Source organism: Lithobates pipiens, unplaced genomic scaffold (genome assembly GCF_037356315.1).
Source record: "Lithobates pipiens isolate NorthernLeopardFrog02 unplaced genomic scaffold, aLitPip1_a1.2 Scaffold_19, whole genome shotgun sequence".
NCBI classification, from domain to species: domain Eukaryota; kingdom Metazoa; phylum Chordata; class Amphibia; order Anura; family Ranidae; genus Lithobates; species Lithobates pipiens.
Window position 1 is genome coordinate 554,388,746 of NW_027507764.1, and position 25,586 is coordinate 554,414,331.

The 25,586-nt window shown below is 45.5% G+C and overlaps 1 protein-coding gene across 3 annotated transcripts in view; it reads left to right on the top strand.

Annotated features, from left to right (window-relative positions):
* FER1L6 (fer-1 like family member 6) overlaps positions 1-25,586 on the top strand; it is a 276,448-nt gene that overhangs the window by 208,953 nt on the left and 41,909 nt on the right. For all 3 annotated transcript variants that reach the window (XM_077493299.1, XM_077493300.1, XM_077493301.1), the window contains exons 28-32: positions 4,667-4,715; positions 13,721-13,857; positions 15,786-15,917; positions 17,680-17,808; positions 19,432-19,559. In XM_077493299.1, coding sequence (XP_077349425.1) covers positions 4,667-4,715; positions 13,721-13,857; positions 15,786-15,917; positions 17,680-17,808; positions 19,432-19,559 — 575 coding nt within the window. The remainder of the gene's footprint in view (positions 1-4,666; positions 4,716-13,720; positions 13,858-15,785; positions 15,918-17,679; positions 17,809-19,431; positions 19,560-25,586) is intronic.

Sequence of the window (25,586 nt, forward strand, 5' to 3'; positions counted from 1 at the left end):
TATAACAGCAGTCCAGGGGCAGAACGCTACGACAGACATGCCGGGGCAGAACGCTATGACCGGCATCCAGGGGCAGAAACGCTATGCCAGACATGCTGGACACAAACGCTATAACTGAAAAACTGGACAGACCGCTATGACAACGCTGTGACGGAAAAGCCGCACAGAAACGCTGTGACGGAAATGCAGGACAGAACACTTGAGACAGCAACGCTGCACAGAAACGCAGAGACAGAAATGCTAGACTGAGTGCTGTGACAGAAATGTCACGTGGAGCTCAGGTGGGGGGGGGGGGGGGGGACCCGCCACGTGGAGCTCAGGCGAGTGGGGAGACCCGCCACGTGGAGCTCAGGCGGGTGGGGAGACCTGCCACGTGGAGCTCAGGCGGGTGGGGAGACCCGCCACGTGGAGCTCAGGCGGGTGGGGGGAGGAAACCCACCACATGGAGCTCAGGGGGGGGGGGGGACCAATCACGTGGAGCTCGGGATGCCCACCATGTGGAGCTCAGGGGGGGGGGGACCAATCACGTGGAGCTCGGGATGCCCACCACGTGGAGCTCAGGAGGGGGGGGGGGTCCCACCATGTGGAGCTCAGGAGGCCCACCACGAGGAGCTCAGGTGGGTGAGGAGAAGGAAACCCACCACTTGGAGCACAGGCGGGGGGAGGACGACCCACCACGTGGAGCTCAGGAGGCCCACCATGTGGAGCTCAGAGGGGGGGGGGACCCAACACGTGGAGCTCAGGAGGCCCACCACGTGGAGCTCAGGGGGGGGGGGGGGGGGAGACCCAACACGTGGAGCTCAGGAGGCCCACCACGTGGAGCTCGGGGGGGGGGGGGAGACACCCAACTCGTGGAGCCCAGGAGGCCCAGCACGTGGAGCTCAGGAGTATCGTTAGATGTGTGAAATTGCTCCGGGTGCCCTTTGCACATTGTACTTACAGTTTGGTCAGGTCAAACATCATTTAAAAGAGCTGCATGGCCTCCTAGAACGCTTCGTGAATAATATTAACGTGTCTCTGTAACACATTCCTTTTTTTTTTTGAGCAATAAGGGACTCAGATCATTATGCGGTTTGTGAGATTTGAAAAAGTTTTCCCTGGAAACCATAATTATGGGTCAGAAAGTGATGAAAAATACAACGTGTACTGTTCTCACTAGAAGAAGAGCTGGAGGGGGAATCCTCCAACGGGGACACCCGGTGACAACTGTTTAAATGAAAATAACCACTTCAAGTATTCACAGCCAAAACGCACTTCATCTAAGGATGAAACCTCCAAACGCTAAGTGAAGCATTTTAGCTCCTCTGTGAACCAGAACGTTCACAAGGCCTCAGGATGACACATATGAGGGGGGGGGGAGGGGGAGTCGGCGCGGCCGATTAGCCTCCCCTTCCCCCCCAGGAGAATCGGTGGAACACAGCATATGGGGGGGGGGGGGGGAGGGGGAGTCGGCGTGGCCGATTATCTCCCCCTCCCCCCACCAGGAGAATCGGTGGAACACAGCACATGGGGGGGGGGGGGGAGGGGGAGCCGGCGCGGCCGATTAGCCTCCCCCTTCCCCCCCAGGAGAATCGGTGGAACACAGCACATGGGGGGGGGGGGGAGGGGGAGCCGGCACGGCCGATTAGCCTCCCCCCTCCCCCCCCAGGAGAATCGGCGGAACACAGCACATGGGGGGTGGGGGAGGCGGATCCAGAGCGAGAATCTCGAGATTGGACGAGAGTCCTGTGCGACATCAATGCCTGATCCCACAAATGCGCCCCCGGAAGAACGGCCAAACACCCCCACAGACACACCCCCAGCCCCCGCGGACGGCCCCCCCAGAAAAGCCGAAGCCGTCACAGCCGCAAAGGGTGGGCCAACCCAACACCGAAGCCCACGGACCAAGACATCATCAAAGCTCATGCGCATGTAAGGCAGACGTCCCAATACTTTGGAAATATAGCAAATTAGCGTTTGCCATGTGCATAGTGACCACTGGTTTGTGCATACGCCCATAGAGCATAAACAGGCCGGTGTATTTAAATGCCTGGAAAACCCCCAGAGCTGCACACAGCTTCCCATAGACACAGATGGTGGAAGGCATCCGTATACAGCTATGTGCCACTGCCTGCATTTGCAACAGTTATGCCCAGGTGTCATAGACACATACAGGCTCCGTCTATCTTCAAAGGCACTGCTAGCTGCCAGACCGATTACTGCTGACATTTACCCGCACGTGTAAGGGGGGGGGGGGGGAGCCGGCGCGGCCGAATACCTCCCCCTCCCCCCGCCAGGAGAACCGGCGGGCACCCCGCACATGCGGGGGGGGGTGGGGAGCCGGCGCGGCCGAACACCTCCCCCCCCCCGCCAGGAGAATCGGCGGGCACCCCGCACATGGGGGGGGGGGAGCCGGCGCGGCCAATCTCCTCCCCCTCCCCCCCACGAGCAGAAACAGCAGGCGCTCCGTACCACGAGGGGAGAAGGGGAGCCGGCGCAGCCGACTACCTCCACCTCCCCTCACCAGGAGAATCGGCGGCCGCCCTGCATAGGGGGGGGGGGGGACGGCGCGGCCGAACCCCCCCCCAACGAGGAGAAACAGCGGGCGCTCAGTACCTGCGAGGGGAGAAGGGGAGCCGGCGCCGGCCAACTACCACCACCTCCCCTCACCAGGAGACAATGTACATGGGGAGAGGGTGGGCAGGGAGAAAAGGAGCAAAAACACTACCGCCCACGGAACGATACACGTGGGGAGAGAGAGGGGAGCTGGGGGTAGCCGAATCACACCCTCCCCTCCTACCCACCCTGGAAGCCGGCACGGACGAGGAAAGTAATGGAGGATAAGTTGATCAGTCTCCCCCCCCCCCCTGAGCGCCAGCTGCCTCCACTCAGAAACCCTAACGACACTGGCCCTGACAGAGGAGGAGGCTTAAATAGCCCTCTCAGGCTCCTCCTACAAATACAGGCTGGCCTGCGGCCAGCCTTCAACTTGTCCATAGCATCCTATGCGTTCTGGGAGAGCAAAAGTCAAAATCCGACCGGCAGCTACCAGCAAAAAGAACTGAGCTTCCTTCAAACACTTTCATGAACTTGACTTGATGTTTGGTGGGCTGTGTGGAGTCTGGTACAGTCTAGATATGAGCAAAACCATTGACTGGCTTGGGGAATGGGAATTCAGTTCTATAATTTTTTTTAATAATACCTCAATTTAAGGACCTTTTGCATGTATACATTTGTAAACATATGTTTTGTGTTGTTTTGATGATTTTTTAAAATTATTTATTTATAAGTCCAGTGACAATGGAGAAAAAAAGATACAAGTAAGCATAATGGTACAACATGATGCGATTGTATAGGAGAAGATCACAAAGCATTTATCAATCAACAAAGTACCTTCATGCATAAAAGCTCTTGTCTACTTTTTTCAAAGTAATATAAAAAAAGGTCACTGGATCTGTTTGAGGCTCTATTGTCCATGATACTTTTTGTGATCCTCCAATATACATCAAGGGTGGGGAGGGAGAAATAAATAAGAGAAGTCATAAAGATTTCAGAATATAGGCCAATCTAGGATGGGTGAATGAGAGAGTCAACATAATATCAGAAATAGTTGGGAAGGTGCGGAGGGTTGTAGGTATTGGACAGTTTGAACCTCTGTGGGGTTGAGGGTAGTCTTGGAAAGGGGGGGGGGGGGGTAAGAGCGAGTTAGGAGGGAGGGAAGGGTGCAAAGATAGGAGATATATAACATTTGAGGGGCGACTAAAAACATTAAGTAAGAGAGGACAAAATAAGGGATACCACTGTAGCAATTGATTGAAAGGGGCAAGGCAGCAGCACTAATTCAATAGTAGTAGGATCCAGTCCCATGCCAAAAGGGTCAACTTATAGTCATCAGAAAATGGAAAACGCTTCTTTTTTTAAATGCTGTTTTATTATTGTAAAAAAATAAATATTTTACAAATTAAAATTAAAATACAACTACACCCAAAATGAAGCTCCACTAGTCTAAACATCCCACTAAAGTAAATTAAAGTACATATATAACTTGCCTCCACTGTCTTAATTTCTTAAATAAATAGTGATCCTTTCAGTCAGGGCCTTCCTTTTGCAGGGGCACAATGCTAAATGCCCTACAGTAATTTTACTGCAGTGTTGTTCCCCTTGCACAATTGTGTCATTGCACTTGCTAAGGAAGAAGGTTATCTCAATTCTGATAATTCTCCCCCATCCTGACAATCAGTGTGGGACTTGTGTCCAAGAGGACGCCTTGCGTCTGGAGGAAGTGATGGAGGGACTCTTTGGGATCCCAGCTCCCAAGTGAAGACTTTGGCTGCCCCCTTTATGATGTCATAGGGCTAAAAGGGGATTTATCTTTTGGGATAAGGTGAATAAAAAAGAGAATTAATTTGTGGCGAGGAGGAGATAGTAAAGACAATAGTGCAGTGTGAGTATTCTGTATATGGAGTTTTTTATTTCTTTCTTTTGTACCACCCACCTCTAGTTACGCTGCTAGGCTAAATTTAGTTTTTGGCCTCAGCTGCCCCTCGGGGGTAATCTGTACAATTTTTATTCAATTTTTTTTCTATTGGTTGAACTTGATGGACTTTTTCAAATGTAACAATGTAACTTTAGATATAATATTATGTCTTTAAGTTTGTGTTTTAAAATGTTCTTATACTTCTCTTAGATGAAGGCTGATGCAACAGCTGTGGATGTTCCACCTCCAGTCGAGGAATGTGAGTATTTCAACGTGCGGCATTGGTACCTATTTTAGAGCAGTGGTAACTGCCTTATTGGAGATGGGGCAGTGAGTCCCTTTTCCTAAACAGCAGTGCTTTACTGTTAAGTCTACAGCTCTTTGTGGCAGCCTTGCATAGAGCCAGGGTCTTGTCAAACCACCAAAATGCTAATGGTAGTATAAGAGACTCTAATCAGTGATGTCATTGGTTCTCTGAACTCACAGAAATATAGTTTACCAACCCAAAATTGCAGCCTCTGCTGTGGATGGGTTACAGGTACACTTCAAAAAAGTGCAGTGTATGAGGGTTAAACTAACGATAATAAGTAACATTCAGACAGACTTGCTCTGCACTTAAAAATTAATTCAGAGCAAAGGAACATGTTTGTGTTAACCCCATCCCAGCGACACTGTTTTCTCACTTTCCTGTCTCTCTGCTCGATGGACTAGCAGATTTACAACTAGACTTAGGCCTCGTGCACATTGTATGAAAATCAGAAGGGAAAGTCGTAAGATGAGCTGTCTGTGGATTTTGGATCATTAGTACGGTGCTTTCGACAGCCGATTTGACTTTTTCATCAGGCAAAAGCTAGATGTGCAGGCTATAAATTTTTTGTCGGATGTGAACTCAACGTCTGATTTTCGGTTGGTCAGTACAGAAATCCGTCACACAAAAGTCAAAAGTACAAACGCGCATGCTCGGAATCAAGGAACGACTGGGAAGAGTTTGGTCTTGCAAACTACTGTTCGTAATCTAGAATTAACATCCGTGAAGCGGCAATTGATGAATTGTCAAAATTCTCATCTTCTTTAATGGGATAATAATGAAGCTGCTTTGCTGGTGATACTGATGTAGTTATGCCAAATGTATTTTAAAAGGCATATGTTTTGTACGATCTGAGAATCGTGAATCAACGTTCACCAAACGTCTACTAACACAAAATTAGCAGAAGGGGCCCAAAGGGTGGCGCTTGAGAAATTAACTTCCTCTTTATACTCTCACAGTATCTCACTACGTTCGTGTTTGTCAAACGGCAATTTGCATATCGTTAGTATGGGAGACAAAATCCTGCACACGTGCTTTTGACAAAAATCAAACGATTGGTTGTCCATCAACTGAACCGTGTGTACGAGGCTTAACAAATACATACCGAATTCCAACTAACAGTTACAGACACATTGGGGGTTGATTTACTAAAACTGGAGAGGCCAAAATCTGGTGCAGCTGTGCATGGTAGCCAATCAGCGTCTAACTTGTTTCTAGCTTGTTCAATTAAGCTTTGACAAAAAATTGAAGATAATTGGTTCCTATGCAGAGCTACACTAGATTTTGCACTCTCAATTAATTAAACCCAATTGTTTTTTTTTTCCCTTTGGAATACAGGTTTTCCATAAATGAATAAAAGTCGACCATTGTAAGCACCCCTGTGAATGGTAACTGGTTTGTCTCTACCCTTTAACTGTCATTTTTTTCCTGGAGAGTTACAGGAAGTTGAAAACGAACAGTCCCAAAAAATATATTTTTTTTGCGTGTTTTAATGCTGCTTATAATAAAGGCTCAGTCCTCAGATCCACTTAACCTACAGCAGTGACATTCTAAATTTAAATGAAATTGACACCCATTTTTATAAGCCTAAGGCCGCGTACACACGGGCGGATTGTCTGCCCAACTTAGTCGGCTGAACCGTGTTTCAGCGGACAATCCGCTCGTGTGTGGGCTTCAGCTGACTTTTTCAGCGGACAGTCTGACGGACTTAGTCTTTTGGAATTTCCGTAATTTTGTCCGTCCAAACTTGGTTTCAGAGGACAGTCCGCTCGTGTGTAGGCAAGTTGGACGGACTATGTATGGCACATGCTCAGAAAGGATTTACACGGCCGAAGGTTGCATTGCAGTGTATTGGACGTCGTTTTTCTAGTCCCGTCGTACGTGCTGTACACGTCATCGCGCAAGTTTTCAGCGGACTGTCTGTTCATCGTGTGTGGTCAAGTCCGTTCATTCAAAAGTTGAACGGACTGTCTGTCGGATTGTCTGACGAACTTAGTTGGGCAGACAATCCGCCCGTGTGTACGCGGCCTAAGAAAAACCACGTATGCCAAAATAGAGTGAAAAAATAGAAAATACCTATAAGCTGCGCACCCTGGAAGACGATTACGTGAATAAATATAAATTGTGCTAAATAACGTATTAAGGAGCAGCTGGTAGTGAGACCAAAGGTCTAATGATGTGTTAAAGAAATCAAATAATCATAATCATAAGTGAATTCATAAAAACATATGTGCTGAGCACTAAAGGAAAAATGTCTATATAATTTCCAAAGAAAATTAAATTCAAATTAAGTGTCCGTGAATCACCGCCAGAATCTTCTATCAATGTGAGTGATGAGAATGACGTATAGTGATGTAGCATGTGCCCTAGGAACCAACGCATTTTGCCACTTCCGCTAGTTGGAACGTAGGTGGAACGCAAACGGTGTTCCTACGTACTTTTTGAATTGGGCAAAGTGTTTTTTACTATGTTTTATGACGATGCCTCGTATGGAATAAAGGGATTTTTTATACTACACAATGAGAAGCCCCTTCTTCTTGTTATCTTTTCAATATATGATCAATCGTTGGAGTATATCAGGCCGTGGACCAGTCTCCCTTCAGAAGGCACACTCCTATTGGTATCTGCACTTGGTCTGACTACCTGAAATGGGTGTCAATTCCTTCTGGTGAGTGGATTGTTTGCCTGGTGGTGGTGGAAGACGTTATTTCACCCAGATCACAAGCATTCTCATCACTCACATTGATAGAAATTCTGGTGGTGTTTTACGGACACTTGAATAAAATTTTCTTTGAAAATGATAGGGACATTTTTCCTTTACTAGGGATGAGCCGAACACCCCCCGGTTCGGTTCGCACCAGAACTTTCGAACGGACCCCAAATTCGTACGAATGTTAGAACCCCATTGAAGTCTATGGGACTCGAACGTTAGAAATTAAAAGTGCTAATTTTAACGGCTAATATGCAAGATACTGTCCTAAAAAGGGTTTGGGGACCTGGCTCCTGCCCCAGGGGACATGGGTCAATGCAAAAAAAAGTTTTAAAAACGGCCGTTTTGGCGGGAGCACTGATTTTAATGAAGATTAAAGTGGAAAAAAAAGTGAAATATTCCTTTAAATATGGTGCCTGGGGGGTGTCTGTAGTATGCCTGTGAAGTGCCACGTGTTTCCCATGTTTAGAACAGTCCCTGCACAAAATGACATTTAACGGAAATAACGTCATTTAAAGCTGCTTGCGGTTTTAATGTTATATCTGGTTCCTGCAATATAGTTGAAAATCATTGAGAAAAATGGCATGGGTAGCCCTCCCTGCCCATTACCAGCCCCTTTGGGTCTTGTACGCATATTAAGGGGAACTCCGTACCCATATTAAAAAAAGGAAATACGTGTGGCCCCAGGCCCTATATACTCAGAACAGCAGTATACAGGCGGTGCAAACAAGACAGGGACTGTGTAGGTTTGTTGTGTTAAGTTGAATCTGTTTGTAATTTTCAACTGGTACATTTTTAAAGTGTAGCTCCAGTCAAAAAAACTATTTTTAAGCTTTTTGGAAAACATAGGGAAGGGTTATCACCCCTGTATAATTTGTTTTGTCGTCCATCTTTTTTCATCTCACTTGCTGTTGTCTCCTTCCGTTTGCAAGTAGGAGATGTTTGTAAGTTGGATGTTTGAAAGTAGGGGCCTGCCCTATATGCTCTGCAGAAATGGCGGAACAAGGTGTTGGTTTTGCCACAACATTGTAAGCCCTCAAAGTGACTCTTGGTGGGCGCTGGAGCGCCCTGCTGTGAACGATTATATCAAGAATTGTAATTACATGCCATTGTTGAACAGTGGTAGAAAAATTGACCTTTGGTGGTTGTGGTGCTGGTGCCACAACACTATAAGTCCTCACAGTTACTCTGGGTGGGCACAGGAACGGGCCCTCCTGTGAAATATTATATCAAGAATTGTAATTACATGTCCCTGTTAAACAGGGGCAGAAAAATTGGGCCTTAGGCACTGGTGCTGGTGCCACGACACTGCAACCTCTCCCATATACTCTAGTTTTATTGCAGGAATTAGCCCTGCTGCAAAGCATTGCATCAAAAATTGTAATTAAACGCCCCTGTTAAACAGGGGCAGAAAAATTGGGCCTTAGGCACTGGTGCTGGTGCCACCACACTGCAACCTCTCCCATATACTCTAGTTTTATTGCAGGAATTAGCCCTGCTGCAAAGCATTGCATCAAAAATTGTAATTAAAAGCCCCTGTTAAACAGGGGCAGAAAAATTGGGCCTTAGGCACTGGTGCCACGACACTGCAACCTCTCCCATATACTCTTGTTTTATTGCAGGAATTAGCCCTGCTGCAAAGCATTGCATCAAAAATTGTACTTAAACGCCCCTGTTAAACAGGGGCAGAAAAATTGGGCCTTAGGCACTGGTGCTGGTGCCACGACACTGCAACCTCTCCCATATACTCTAGTTTTATTGCAGGAATTAGCCCTGCTGCAAAGCATTGCATCAAAAATTGTACTTAAACGCCCCTGTTAAACAGGAGCAGAAAAATTGGGCTGATGGCATCACCCAGAACCAGAAATGTTCTTCCAACATATCATCGGAGGAGGAAGAGGATAGACAATCAACATAACAGGACAGTCACTCAGCATCAGCATAGGCAGTCTTGAAGGGATGTGATATTTAAAAAAAAATGATTCGGTTACATCAGCTTCAGGTGCTTGGTAGCTGTGGGTGATCCAAGACTGCTTCATCTTGATGAAGGTCAGTCGATCAACTGATTCAGTAGACAGCCGCACCCTGTGATCGGTAACAAAGCCACCAGCAGCACTGAAGGTGCGTTTCCGAAAGAACACTGGTTGCAGGACAGGCCAGTAGCTCAATTGCATACTGTGCAAGCTCTGGCCAGTGATCCATCCTCAAGACCCAGTAAGCCAGAGGATTTTTGGTGGGAAAGGTGTCCAAGTCTGACCTTGCCCCTAGGTATTCCTGCACCATGTAAATCAGACGTTGGCGATGGTTGCTGGAACCGATCATACCTTGGGGCTGCGGACTAAAAAATTGTCTGAAAGCATTAGTCAGACGGCCACCTTCTCCACCGCTCCTTCTGACCGATGCCTCAGCAACACGTTGTCCAGGACCAGGAGTTTGTAACCTCCCAGTCTCTGGGAACGCGGTGCACAGACCTTTCTACAAGGCCTCCCGGAGATGTCTCATCCTCTGATCCCTCTGCGATGGCAAGATAAGGTCGGCAACCTTACCCTTGTACCATGGATCAAGGAGAGTGGCCAGCCAGTAATGGTCCCTCTCCTTGATCCAAAGAATACGAGGATCCTTCCGCAGGCTTTGCAGGATCAGGGAGGCCATGCAGCGTAGGTTAGCTGAGGCATTCGGTCCAGAGTCCTCTGGGTCACTAAGGACAACATGATCCGCAGCTACCTCCTCCCAGCCACGTACAAGTCCACGTGTTTCTTGGGACTGTAAATCATCCCTACAAGACTGCTGCTGATGCTGCTGATGCTGATGCTGAAGCCTCCACCTCCATGCTGACACAATCATCCTCCTCTTCCTCCTCCTTATCCTCTTCCTGTGTGATGGGTGGCACAGCAGGAACACTGTCTGGATAAAGGGGGCCTTGAGAGGCAAGGAAGTCCTCCTCTTCCTGCCTCTGTTCTGCCTCAAGTGCCCTGTCCATTATTCCACGCAGCGTATGCTCCAAGAGGTGGACAAGAGGTACAGTGTCACTGATGCATGCACTGTCACTGCTCACCATCCTTGTGGCCTCCTCAAACGGTGACAGGACAGTGCATGCATCCCTGATCATGCCCCACTGGCATGGTGAGAAAAAACCGAGCTCCTCTGACCCTGTCCTGGTGCCGTAGTCGCACAGGTACTCATTGATGGCCCTCTGCTGCGCTTCAGCATGGCCAATGTTGAGTTCCACCTGGTGGGCATGTCACATATAAGGCGGTTCTTGGGCAGGTTCAACTCCTTTTGGAGCTCAGCCAGCCGAGCACAGGCATTAAATGATCGGCGGAAATGCACACAGACTTTCCTGGCCTGCTTCAGGACATCCTGTAAGCCGGGGTACCTGCACAAGAACCGCTGCACCACCAGGTTAAGGACGTGAGCTACACAGGGCACATGGGTCAGTTGTCCCTGTCGGAGGGCGGAGAGGAGGGTGGTGCCATTGTCGCAAACCACCATTCCTGGCTCAAACCACCTCTCGGCCTGCCCCTGCAGAGCTGACAAAACATCCGCCCCAGTGTGGCTCCTGTCCCCCAAACAAACCAGCGCAAGCACGGCATGGCATCGTTTTGCCTGCGTACTTGCGTAGCCCCTGGAACGCCTACGGAGCACCGCTGGTTCTGAGGACAGAGCACTGGAAGAGGCCATGGAGGAAGAAGAAGAGGAGGGGGTGGAGGAGAGAGGTGTGTCACAACCAATAGTAGCATTTTGGAGGCGTGGTGGCGGAAAAACCTCCAACACTTCTGCACCTTGTCCTGCATCCTTCCCAGCTGCCAGAAGAGTGACCCAATGGGCCGTGAAAGACAGGTAACGTCCCTGTCCATGCCTGCTGGACCATGAGTCAGCGGTAATATGCACCTTACAGCTGACCGCCCTGTCCAGCGAGGCAAGGATATTGCCTTCCACATGCCGGTAGAGAGCCAAAATCACCTTCGTGAGAAAAAGTGGCGTTTGGGGACCTGCCACTGAGGAACCGCACATTGTACAAACTCACGGAAGGGGGCCGAGTCTACCAACTGAAAAGGCAGCAGTTGAAGTGCTAGCAATTTAGCCAAGCTAGCATTCAACCGCTGGGCATGTGGATGGCTGGGAGTGAACTTCTTTCGCTGGTCCAGCAGCTGGGGCAGGGACATTTGCCTGCTATAATCGGACGTGGGTGTACTGCTAGCAGAGTGCCCGGAAACACTTGGCTGTGACACACCTAATTCTACACCTTCATTCCTCTCAGAGCAGGTTTCAGAGAGGACTGCAGGTCTAGTGGGGTTGGAGATGCCAGCTGATGAGGAGCAAGGAGAGGGCCGCTTTGTTCTTTGGTGTGGGTCTTTGAGGTACGCTTGCCAACGAGCTGCATGGCAGGTCAACATATGTCTGGTCAAGCATGTGGTGCCCAAGCGGCTGATGTTTTGGCCACGCGTGATACGCTTGAGACATATGTTGCAAATAGAAGCGGTGCGATCTGATGCACTCGTCTCAAAAAAGGCCCACACCAAAGAACTTTTAGAATAACGTGCAGAGGCAGCGCCCTGCACAGGCGGAGCTCTGCGGTGTGATTCAGTCGGTGTGCTGCCCCTAAGCTGGCCCCCGGAGGGCATCCTGCCTCGTTGGACATGTGCCTCCTCCTCCTCCTCCTCCTCCTCTCTCCTACCAGGCACCCACATGGAGTCAGTGCCCTCATCATCCCCTCCCTCTTCATCGCTGTAGCAAATCTGGCAGTATGCTGCAGCTTGTGGAACATGACTGCCAGATTGCTGTCCTTCTTGAGCATCCCCTCTCTCTGCATTCACGCTACTGCCTTCCTCTAGCTGAGTGTCATCATCAGAGGCTACAAAACACTGGGCATCCTCCTGGAGCATGTACCCAACACTGTGCTCAAAGAGTTCAGGAGACTCCTCAGGAGGACGTGGTGGGTCTAGGGAAGGAGTCACTGATGATGACATTCAGAGGAGGGAAGACGATGCGTTGGCAGCTGCTTTGCTAGTACCCTGAGACTGGGTGAGAGAGGATGAGGAGGATGAAGAGGGCTTGGTCATCCACTCTACCAAATCGTTGGCATGTTGCGGCTCAACATGTCCAGCTGCCGAAAAGAAGGACAAGTGTGTCCCATGGCCACGTGCTGATGACAATGCACCGCGTCCACGACCAGCACTGTTGTCTCTAGACACAGAGCCTGCTTGCCCTCTTTTATCGGCTCGCGCCTGTCTGCCTCTCCTTGCTGGCCTTCCAGACATGGTAATGGCCTGAAGGGAGTTGGGTAAAAAAGCAGTTGGGTAGTGTATATTGTGCTAGAGGCACACAACACCCACTAACTCCTGCAGATGCCTTTATTATAGAACACCAGAGATAAAGGGGTATATACAGATGTATACTGTGCTGTGCTGGAGGCAACTTCCAATAACTCCTGCAGATGGCAAGTGGGCTCAAACAGAGAAGAGCTATGTAGGTGGATATAGCGGTATGTACTGGGTACAGAGCACACAGACAGCACGCACAAGCTCCTAACACTACTGACTGCAAGCTCTATTATAAAAGATAGATCACTAGCTATATAGGTGAGGTGTATACTGCGGTCAGGGCACGCAGACAACAACCACTACACAACAGAAAGATCGAAAATCGGCCGAAAACGATCGGTGTGTACTGTGTTGAAGGTACACAGAACACCCACTGCTTCAGACGCCAACACACTACACAAGGCCGCCGCGCTGGCGGCCTTATATAGTGTGGGGCGTGCACTACACAGCCTGAGCTATGATTGGCCACAGGCATCCTGCCTGTGGCCCATCATGGCTCTCCTCGCTGCTGGCGCTGCGATTGGCCAAGCATGCGGGGTCACAGTGCATACTTGGCCAATCATGAGCCAGCAATGCACTGCGCCATCGCAGTGCATTGTGGGCCGTGAGCGCCACACGAATTTGGCGCGAACGGACCAAAACGTTCGGACTTTGCCGAACGGGCAAACAGCCGATGTTCGAGTCAAACGTATGTTCGACTCGAACACGAAGCTCATCCCTACTCAGCACATATGTTTTTATGAATTCACTTATGATTTTCAGAATTTCTATTTGTTTATGTATGTATATTTGAGTACCTAGAGCGCGGTATGAAATTTGTTTGATTTCTTTAACACATGCCAAAATAGAGCTTGGCACAAAAAGTCCTCATGATTTCACATATTTGTCTTAATCTTTTGTTTCCATTGCTTGTTTTCATGCAGCTACAAAGCCTTCTAAAACAAAAGTGCTGCTTGTTGATGAACACGACAAGAAAAAGAAAGATGCCAAAAAGACACTCGAAGCTTTGAAACCAAAACCAAAACCTAAGGAAGAAGGACCAAAACTTGCCACACTTCAGGTATTTTCTTTACTGGTATATACAAAAACTTTTATAAATGTGTAGTGGCGGAGCTGCTCATGGCTGTCAAAATGCAAATAAGCTGATTACCCGAGAGGAACCTTTTTTTGTCTCCGCCCCCCTGCTATAAGGCCACTGAGAGTTTCAGGGAGTCACGCTGTGCCTATGCCCACTTACAATATTTTCTATATTATGACTGAAATGTTCAGCACAGGAAGAAGGTTTATGATTAGTTGATAGAAGAAAAGATTTTAGTACCTTATTCAGATATGCTTAGCTATTAGGCCTTTTGCACATGGGCGTTTGAGTCAATACAACGTAAATTCTAGTTAATTTCCCTGCTCAGAAAGCCCAGGTGCTGCATAAAAGTTTGCATAAGCCTTTGCAAGGACTCATGTTTATATCAGCATTAGTGTATAACTGAGTACAGCTGCAACACAACCATTCAAGTCTATAGGTTGCTGCGGGTAGTACCTGCATTTCCTGGGCAGGTGAAATAACCTGATAATCAGATTGCACAGGCTCAGATGCCCAAAGGTAATAGGCCTTAAAGGCCTCACTTACTGCCTCTGTTATATATTTTTTTAATTTGTGACTCTTATTGGTATTAAATCAAATAGTTAAACTGTGTGCATCCAAAAGATTTACTGCCTATAGATTGCTTTGCTTCCAATGATAACCATTCATATATGCGCAACTTACATTTTTGCAGCGACTTCAAAGTAGTTCATGCACTACTTTCATCCAACTTGAGGACCATAGACTTCAAAGTTAACCCTTAGGCCGCGTACACACGCGGGGACTGTTCGCTCAACTTTGTTCGTCAAACAGTTTCAGCGGACAGTCCGCTCAAAATTAGCATGGACGGACTTTCCCACACACGACGAACGAACAGTCCGCTGAAACCGTGCGCGATGACGTGAACGGCACGTACGACGGGACTAGAAAACGACGTCCTATACACTGCAATGCAACCTTCGGCGTGTAAATTCTTTCTGAGCATGCGCGAGACTTAGTTTGACGAACAAGCCTACACACGGGCGGACTGTCCGCTCAAACCAAGTTTCAGCGGACAGTTTTTCGGAATTTCCGAAAAAATTTGTTCGTCAGACTGTCCGCTGAAACTGTCCGCTGAAAGCCCACACACGAGCGGACTGTCCGCCGAAACACTGTTCAGCGGACAAAGTTGAGCGAACAGTCCCCGCGTGTGTACGCGGCCTTAGAAGTTGCATGAAAGATGTACCTGAATGTTATGCAATGCAACAGTTTTGCAACAGTTGTCCATTATCACTGGTCAAAGCCAAAGTATCCAATTTGCACCCATCCAAAGTTGCGTCCCCTCATGTAATTCATCACTGACTTCCAATAAATTCAAACCTTTTACACCTGCCTGCTTCATTTAAAGTCCCAACCCCCAGTCCTCCTTTTTGTTTCAATTAGATAGGGATGGAGGCAATTGACCTTACCCGGTCACCGCCTCATTTAAAGTCCCAACGTTTTTTCATTTTTTCTTTCTTCTACAACACGTACGACGGGACTAGAAAAAGGAAGTTTAATAGCCAGTAGCCAATAGCTTCCATCTCGTAGTTGAATCTGAGCATGCATGATTTTTGGCGTGTCAGAATTGCATACACATGATCGGAATTTCTGATAGAACGTTTTTCTGTCTGGAAAATTGAGAACATGCTATCAATTTTTGGCTGGTGGGAATTTGGACAGCTAAATTCTGATGGAGCATACACACAGTCGCATTTTCCGATGAAAAGCACTCATCAGTCTTTTTCTGGCCAGAATTCCGATCGTGTGTACTTGGCATTAGTAACATGCACTATACATATCAAAGAGTCTTTTTATAAGGAAGGCCTAACATCTACAGATTGATGCACATTGTCCTATTCTTAAACAGAGTACTGTGCTTACTGTCTCAGATATATGATGGAGAGCTGGAGAGCGAATTCAAGAACTTTGAAGACTGGGTTAGAACGTTTGAACTTCTGAGAGGCAAAGCCAATGACGAAGATCACAGCGTCCATGATGACAGAATTGTCGGTAAATTCAAAGTAAGTTATTTGAATGATCTGTTTGATGTCACAGGGTGATTTGTCACTACAATGGTTCTCTCTGTATTTGGTTTTCCTTTGAGCTTGTTGCTTTACCTAAACAGTTCAGGAAAACAAAAAAAAAATCAAATGCCAGCTTCACTCAAATTAGTTATTTTTTGTTTATTTGGGAGTTTTTGCTGACACTTGCCACCTTTGCTTGTTCCAGTTCCTTCATTTTCATTTTGAAATCAAGAGACACAAACTAAAGAAAAGATGGAAAATAATGAAGGTGTCATTTTTTCTCAGTGTACATATTTATTCCAACTTATGTAAAATCCATTGGATTTTCCCCTTGCAATGATGGCCAGTGTAGTACCTTCTTACATGGGTGGTGAGTAGAATAGTGGCCCCCTACATTGGCGGTCAGTGAAGTAATGCCCCTTCAGGTTGATGAATAGTGGTTAAGTGCTTACTTATATTTCTGGTCATTGGTAGTCAGTAGAGAAATGTCACTCTATACTGGTAGTCTGTGTAGTGCCTCTCTTCATTACTGGTTGGGAAAGAAGTACCCCCTTATGTTGGTGATTACAGTCCACTTACATTTATTGGTCAGTGTAGTGTGTCATAACATTGGTGGCTGGTGTAATGCCCCATTATATTAGTGGTCCATGGCAGGGTCCATAAGTGCCCCTTATATCATTAATGGATGTAGTGTGCCATTACACTGATGGTTAGGGTAATGCCCCATTATGTTGGTAGCCAGTGGCAAAGTGCCTCCTTATGTTGATGGCCATTGGTGAAGTGTCTCCTAACATAAGGGTATAGCAGGGGTTTCCAAACTTTCGAAAAAAAGGGACAGTTTACTGTCCTTCAGACTTCTGGAGGCCGGACTGTGGCCAGTGGGAGTAGAAATTGTGTTGTAGTCAGTGGGAGTAAACAACACATCTTTGGTATTAGGAAGATAAATAATGCCCCTTCATTGTTGTCAGTTGAAGAAATAGTGCCCCATCCTTGGTATCAGTGGGAGAAATTGTGCCCATCATTGGTATCAGTGGAAGGAATAGTGCCCCATCCTTGGTATTAGTGGGAGGGGTTGTGCCCCTTTATTGGGGTCAGTGGGGGGGGGGGATTATGCCCCATTGGGTTTGAGTGGATGAAATGGTGCCTCAATGGCAGGGGCACAAGTATGCAAAGGGCTGCATCTGGCCCTCGGGCCGTATGTTTGAGACCACTGGTCTATAGTGTAGCGTTAAATTTGGTGGTCAGTGTAGTGCCCCCTTATGTTGGAAGCTAGTATAATGCCCTATTAGATGGATGGTTAGTGGTGAAGTGCTCTACTATGTTCATGGTGACTGGGTGCCAAATATATTACGGATATCACAGGTTACTTTTCTGAGAGAATAGTGGCTGCATATCCCAAACCCCCAGCTCTAACATTTTACTATTCTGCCCAGCAATGCCTGTATGCCTCACTAGACCTGGGGCATTTGGCAGCAGTCATGGGGTGCCGGGGTCTAGCAACCACAACATCATTTTTGTTATAAGTTACAACTAGTTACTTGTTCACACTGGACTGGGCATGTTTACTAGTTATAAGTCTGAGATCGATCCCCTAGGTTTGGAATTGATGGGAATGGTACAATGTTTAATAGAAAGCACTGCAAAGTATGGTGGAACTAATTGAAGTAAATGGAGTTTTTTTTTAAATAAATGAATACTATAAGTAATAATGATCTCTAATTATTCATTGATATAAGTAATAATGACTCTTCATTTTAAGGGCTCGTTCTGCATTTATAAGAGCATAGATGATTTATCTAGCTCAATGGATAATCGGCAGATGAAAATCACACAGGGGATCCCACCTAATCATTCTGTTAAAGTCCTCATCCGTGTCTATATTGTAGCTGTAAGTATTTATTTTTTCTCATATGCACTTTCAAAATACATAAGTTCTGTTAAGTTGTCGTAATAGGCCCAGGTAGTTTTCTTTTTGCTTATGTTAACTCATGTGATGTCTTCTGAGAGACTGTATGATCTCTGAGTAAGTTAATTCAAAAAGGCATCTTCTACATCCACCTAGAATGGCTTATTTCTAAAACTTGCCCAGACCTGCGTAGCAGAGGTCGCAGGGTATTGTCTTAAAAAAATTCTATCTAAGGCCAAAACAAAAATTTACCATAATATATTGCAGCTTACCAATATTTAGATGTTGTATCTGCATTTGTTTTCTGGTTTTCTTTTTTTTCTTTTATATTTTCATAGGGTGACTCCTTCATCTATAGAGGAGAAACCAAGACAGCTTTGGACAGCAGCACTGTCTGGGAAGGGTAGTGTTATGCCGCGTACACACGGTCGGATTTTCCGATGGGAAATGTTGGATGTGAGCTTGTTTTCGGAAAGTCTGACTGTGTGTAAGCGCCATCGAACATTGGCTGTCGGACTTTCCACCAACAAATGTTTGCTTGCAGGTTCTCAAATTTTCCGCCGACAAAACGTTGTTGTCAGAAAGTCCGTCGCACAAAAGTTCAAGCATTCTCGGAATCAAGCAGAAGGAGCCGCACAATCTTCCTTTTTCTCAGTTCGGCGGACGTCTTGTACGTCTCCGTGTTCCCACGTTCAAAATTGCTGGCTAACATTTGTTTGACTGTGTGTATGCAAGACAAGTTTGAGCCAACAACCTTCGAACAAAAATCCATGGTTTTGTTGGCGGAAAGTCCTATTGTGTGTACTCGCCTTGAGGTGATTTAGTTCGCGTTGTGTGCTTTACAAATATTTTCATTCATTCATTCATACTCGGCATTAGATACACTAGATAATGGGGTGTCAAACTCAATTTCATCGCAGGCCACATCAGCATTATGGTTGCCCTAAAACGGCCGGTTGTATCAGTAATGCCTTGTACACACGGTCAGACATTCCAACAACAAAATCCATCGGATTTTTTCCAATGGATTTTGTGCCAAACTTGTCTTGCATACGGTCGGACAAAGTTGTCAAAAAATCCAATCGTTCGGAATGAGGTGACGTTTGTTACGTATGGCGGGACTACGTAGAGGCTAGTAGCCAATAGCTTTGGTCTTGTAATTTAATCTGAGCATACGTGGCACTTTGTCCGTCGGAATTCTCTACAAACGATCGGAAAAAGTCTGATCGGATTTTGTTGTCGGAAAATTTTAGATCCAGCTCTCGAACTTTTTCCGTCAGGATTTCCGATGGAAAAAGTCAGATAGAGCACACACACGATTGGATTTTCTGACAATTTTTTTTTTCACAGGGAATAGGTGCAGGAACCACCCCCCCCCCCCCCCCTAAACTGCATCTAAATTGCATTAACAGTGGGAGGATCTTAAAAGGGCAATAAAAATGAAGAATGTATTATGTGCAGAGTTCAGAGGTGCTCTATGCACAAAGTGCATAGATCAGGGCTGTGCCACAGTGTGCAGAGTTCTGGAGTGTCTGTCTCTGCCTGTAGTTGCTCTATAACTTATAATACCTTCACCCATAGTCATTCATGTTGCTTTTATAACAGGGAATTAATCTGAGCCCAGCTGATCCGGATGGGAAATCTGATCCATACATTTTTCTTAAATTGGGAAAGACTGAGATAAAAGACCGGGACAGATATATCCCTAAACAACTGAATCCAGTGTTTGGAAGGTAAGCTGCATGTCAGCTAAAGCTAAACTGAATGTCATTTCCATGGGATCTCTGGGTGATATAGAAGGGCGGCTGTATGACAACTGTAGCCATAGGCATCTCCCATGTCTCTGCAGAACTAATGCAGGCCAATAGTTAGACTATGATGCTAGAGAGGCTGAATGCAAAATCCTGGGGAAATAGCAATTGTGACCATGGCCAGGGGCGGACTGACCATTCGGCCACTCGGGCACTGCCCGAGGGCCTGGGGCCACTAGGGGGCCCCATCAGAGTTGCCAGCCTCAGTAAAACCAGGGACAGTATGTAAAAATCTGTGATTTTTTTACATCTGTCTCTGAAATCCCTTACCGACATCCTTTTGGTCTAAAAATCCAGAGATTATAGCTGCCCCACCTCTCCAGTACCTTCTCAGCCAATAGAAACCTGTCTGTGTATACTGTGTGTACATGTATGTGTATACTGTGTGATTGGATACTGTGTGTGTGTACACTGTGTGGCCCCATAATCTCTGCTTGCCTGGGGGCCCCATAATATTCTATTGCCCGGGGGCTCCATGAGTTGTCAGTCCAGCCCTGACCATGGTATAAGATAATGTCTATACTGGAATCACTTCTTACTAAAATTTCTGGAAATCTCTAAGTCCATCATACATGGCCTGCTATTCTCAAGTAATTCTCCTTACTCAGGTATCATTTGTAATAATTAGGAAAGGGAAGAGTTGGTCGGTCAACAGCTAAGCGATAACCAACATTCTTGTTTATTACAAGGACTCACTATAATAAGAGTTTTTCCACCATGCTAGCAAATCTGTGAAACAGATGTATGGCAGTCTCATTTTACCCACAGAAGAGGGTGAATTCTCTTAATCAAGCTTGTCCATGTATGGATGCCAAATATTGCACAGGCAACACTCTAGCCAAGATGAAGACCACCAACACTTCTACCACCTCTTGTTTCACTGAGCGATCAGCATTCAGAGAACAAATATAAAGCTGTTCTTGAGGTAAACAGCTGAATACGCCAGTGAAATACATGTATGCTAATTTTCTTGCGAAAATAGCTGTTCAGTCGGTCTAATGATCTAGACATCCTTGCCAGACAACAGTCTAGGTTAGTTGTTGCAGTTAATCCGTAGGTGGTTAAAGTATGTTAACCCAATCCCTAAATTCTCATTTAAGATTTATTTATTTATTTTATTTATTTCAGGTATTCATACAGCGCCGTCAATTTACACAGTGCTTTACATTTAAATTTTTTTATTCACATCGGTCCCTGCCCTCATTGAGCTTACAATCTAAAGACTTAAAGCATACATTTGGCCAAAACCTAACTAGTCCTACAAATGCTCCCTCCCCCTCCTAACACCTAATCTGACTAACCTGTGTAAGAAAGATCTGTATACTTACCATACAGCCCACTTTGCTGGTAGAGACATCCCCAAAAAGACTTGCAGCTGTAATTGCAGTGAAGGGTGGTTCTATAAAGTATTGACTCAGGGGGGCTAAATACAAATGTTCCCAAAACTTTTCACATATTTATTTGTGAAAAATGTTGAAAACCATTTATCATTTTTCTTTCCACTTTACAATTATGTGCCTCTTTGTGTTGGTCAATCACATAAAATTCCAATAAAATGCATATATGTTTTTAGTTGTAACATGACAAAATGTGGAAAATGTCAAGGGGTATGAATACTTTTTCAAGGCACTGTACATAAACATGCACATTTGGTTAATACAAGCATGTACCGTATTTTTATACAATGATCAATTACATAACACAACTTGTTTTGTAGTTTGGTTGTTCACCCAATCGCTTTGTTACATCTCCAGCCTAGTTTTGTCAAACATGTTCTAAATAACAGATTCCATTGTGGTTCTCCTTCATCAAACTCTCATTTGGACTAAGTGCTTAAATAAAAAAAATTTAATGTATGCTTGTTGTTTTAATTAAAATTAGATGTTTGTTTCCAGAAGCTGACATTAATTCCATTTTATAAGATAAAGAACCAGATAAATTCTGGTCAAGTGATTTAATGGCTGTTGCAGATGGGACATCATGTCTGTTTATCTTCGGTCTGGTAACCAAGTAATTATGAATTAATCATAGAACGCTTGAGGTTTTCCCATTCATTCTGTTAGCCATTGCTTGCAACAAAAATAAAAACATGATGAAAGTAAAATTCAAGCTAACTTTCTGCAGTAATTTAACAAATGTTGAGCCTGGGGGGGTGTTGAAATGAAGTTATAACCCCCGGCCATTTATTTTACTCTCAATGGGTGTTACCAAGAGGATGACATGACATTCTTCCCCAGTCATAGAAATTAACTTTTTGATTTTTTTTTTTTTTTTTTATTAAATATTCACATAACAGTATAGCAGGCAACTAGCCCATAATTCAGTGGTCATCATAGAACCTGTTACATTGTCTCAAGGAATAGAGTCACTTGGAACTAGTGTGGATATTAGGACACTTAAATAGCATCACCATAATGGTAATGTTGAGTGTGCAACAGTATATACACATACAAGGTGAATCAGAGGTTTTATAGATAAGGGATATTTTGGGGGTTTTGCTGAGAGTTCCAGCCTCTCACGAATGAATGTAGTGTTCCTGCTGCCAGAAACCATTAATCAGACTAAGACAGAAGTACAGTTAAATCACACTTGTTTAATAATAAAAGTAAATAGAACAAATGTAGTCAAACCATAGCCAGAGTTCAGGAACCGGAATGGATAGTCAGACAAGCCAAATGTCAGGGAGCTGGAGATGAGCGTAGTTAAACAGCAAGCAGGATCTGGAGCCAGAAGGGATGTCAGCCAAGCAAGTCTTTTAAGAGGAGAGCATCTCTGTGATGTTGACTAAGGCGAAGGCAGAGATCCTCTGGCCTGGACGGCTTAAAGTGGAGGGCCACCCTAAAAAACAAAAGTACATTAAAATTTAGCAAAAAATCAGAAAAAAAAAAATGAAATTATTTTTTTTTTAACTTACCAGAAATGCCTGTTGCTAGGCATATCGTTCCTAATCTGCCTCTTCCTACTCCGCAGTGATGTTCGGTCTTCTCTCCTCCGTGCGGCGTCTTCTGGGGAATGGGGCGCTGTGTGTTCTGGGAACTGTGTTTTCCAAAACACAGCGCGCCCCATTCACAAAGCGCTGCGCGACTCGCGCATGCGCAGTAGGAAACGGGCAGTGAAGCCGCAAGGCTCCACTGCCTGTTTCCCTTAGTTGAAATGGCGGTGCCAGGACCCGAGAGCCAAGGGACGGGTCAGCCTCGGGCGGCCGACATCGCGGGCGCCCTGTACAGGTAAGTCTGCTTATTAACCACTTTCAAACCGGACCAATTTGCTGGTCAAAGACCAGACCACTTTTTGCGATTCGGCACTGCGTCGCTTTAACTGACAATTGCGCGGTCGTGCGACGTGGCTCCCAAACAAAATTGACGTCCTTTTTTTCCCACAAATAGAGCTTTCTTTTGGTGGTATTTGATCACCCCTGCGGTTTTTATTTTTTGCGCTATAAACAAAAATAGAGCGACAATTTTGAAAAAAATGCATTATTTTTTACTTTTTGTTATAATAAATATCCCCCAAAAATATATAAAAAAACTTTTTTTTCCCTCAGTTTAGGCCGATACGTATTCTTCTACATATTTTTGGTTAAAAAAAACGCAATAAGCGATTACTGATTGGTTTGCGCAAAAGTTATAGCGTTTACAAAATAGGGATAGTTTTATAGCATTTTTATTAATAATTTTTTATTATTTTTTTTTTTACTAGTAATGGCGGCGATCTGCGATTTTTATTGTGACTGCGACATTGTGGGGGACCCATCGGACATTTTTGACACATTTTTGGGACCATTGTCATTTATACAGTAATCACTGCTATATAAATGCAGTGATTCCTGTGTAAATGACACTGGCAGTGAAAGGGTTAACCAGTGGGTGGCAGTGTAGGGGTTAAGTGTTCCTAGGGGTGTGTTACTAACTGTGGGGGGGTTGGGCTTTCATTTAGTGAACACTGATCTCTGCTCCAATCACATGGAGCAGAGATCAGCGTCACTAGTTGCTAGGCAGAATGGAAAAATGTTGTTTACACAGCATTTCCTCCATTCGGCCGCTCCGTGAGACGATCGCGGGGATGCCTACGGCGATCGAGTCCGCGGGTCCCGCGACCGGACTCACGGGGGTCCCGACCAGCGTGGGAGCGCGCCGCCGGCGGCGCGCTCCCGATGGCAGGGCGGCATCGAATATTGGACGTACCTGTACGCCAATATGCCTGCCCGTGCCATTCTGTCGACGTACATAGTCGTGCGCTGGTCGGGAAGTGGTTAAAAGTCAGCAGCTGTTGACTTTTAAATTTTTTTTTTTAAAGCTGGCTCTCCTCTTTAAGTAGGCAGGACTGACAAGCAGGATATCATCAACAGCTGAGTAACTGTAGAGAGATAGGAGCTGGCAATTAGCCAACATCTGAGTGGCCAGCTCAGAGAAGGAAGGGCTGAGCCCAGCCCTGACACCTGCATTCTGAAAAGAATATTAATATAGACTCTTTGGGGTAGTAAAAGGCACTTTGATACAAGAAAGGAGCAGGTAAATATAGTATGTTGTTATTTATGGAGTAACGGGTGACGGGGATTGAACTTATCAAAAGAAGGTAGAAAGAAATTAATGGCATTATACAGATGGATTAAGAGTAGTATGGTGGGCATGGTTGAGGGGAAAAGCCCAAGAGGATTAGACATCTAGCACAGGGATGCTTTTGCTAATTAGAGTAAGTAGGGAAGTATCAAAATACAAGGTTTTTAAAGTGTTTGGACTGTGTCATTTAGAGAAACAATCATTTCAAATATCACGTCAGGAGAAGCTATTACAAGAATTTGTAGGAAAGTAAAGAAAGTTTGCTGAACCATCTCATGCAGCAGTTGTTTGTGGGTAAATTGTTTAAGGGAAGTGACTTAACTCACACAGCAAAAAGGGGACTTACAAATGTGCACAATTCAAAAAAAATGCTGAGCCGACACAGGACAGGACCCTACAGGTTAAAGGACCGCATAAAAGCTGCAGATGGACACCGGTGGCAAGAAAGCGCCCTGAGGCGATTCAGTTTGCATAGGTAGCGCTATACAAGTCACTCATTCAGGACAGGAAGTTGTATGGTGCACTTAGCAAGTAAGAACACATGGCAGAATCAGTTTCAAGATGCCAAAGATGTGGTCCCATGCAGACATAATATATACTTTGAATTAAACCTAGCATACAAAATATGGGTAGTGCTAAGTAGCAGCTTTCATACATATAGAATAAATCAGGGTATATACAGTTTTTTTTTCCATTCAGCCAGCTGGTTGAACAAAAACTTCCCAAAAAACTCAGATATTTGCATCCACACAAGTGATGAGGATGCAGAGATCTCCTCTGCTCCACTATTGTATTCTGTCAGCTGGAATTCCCTCCTCCCCATCAGAGTACACTGATCAGCGCTGCAGCCATTGGCTGCTGATGGAATGCTGGTTTTCCAGCAGGACTGATCAACAGTAGGCAGGCTTCTTTTGAACAGACAGCTATATACATACCAAAATTGGTCTGATTCATGCTGAACTGGCGGGATTTTGATGTGTGTACCCTAGCTTGGGAACATATACTGAGAATTACGCTCAGCACATAGAAGACAGGAAGGGGTACTGTGTCACATTTACATACAAAGAGCAAAAACAGAAACTTGTTATAAAAAAAACTGCAAAATGATCTATGCATTTCTACCTTATGCCAAATATCAATTCATATTGTTGCTTTATTTTCAAATTCTGTATTTCATGATTACAATGATATTCAGATTTATGTTTTACTATGTGTATGTAACATGCAATTTTTGTTTTATCAATAATAATCAATAAAAACATTGAAACAAAAAAACTGCAAAATACACATTTACTGTATTTTATACACGAATGTATTAAGTCAAACTATGGACCACCAGGCAACTATTCAGCGATATGGGGTTGGGTCATATCAGAGTATATCTGTGTAT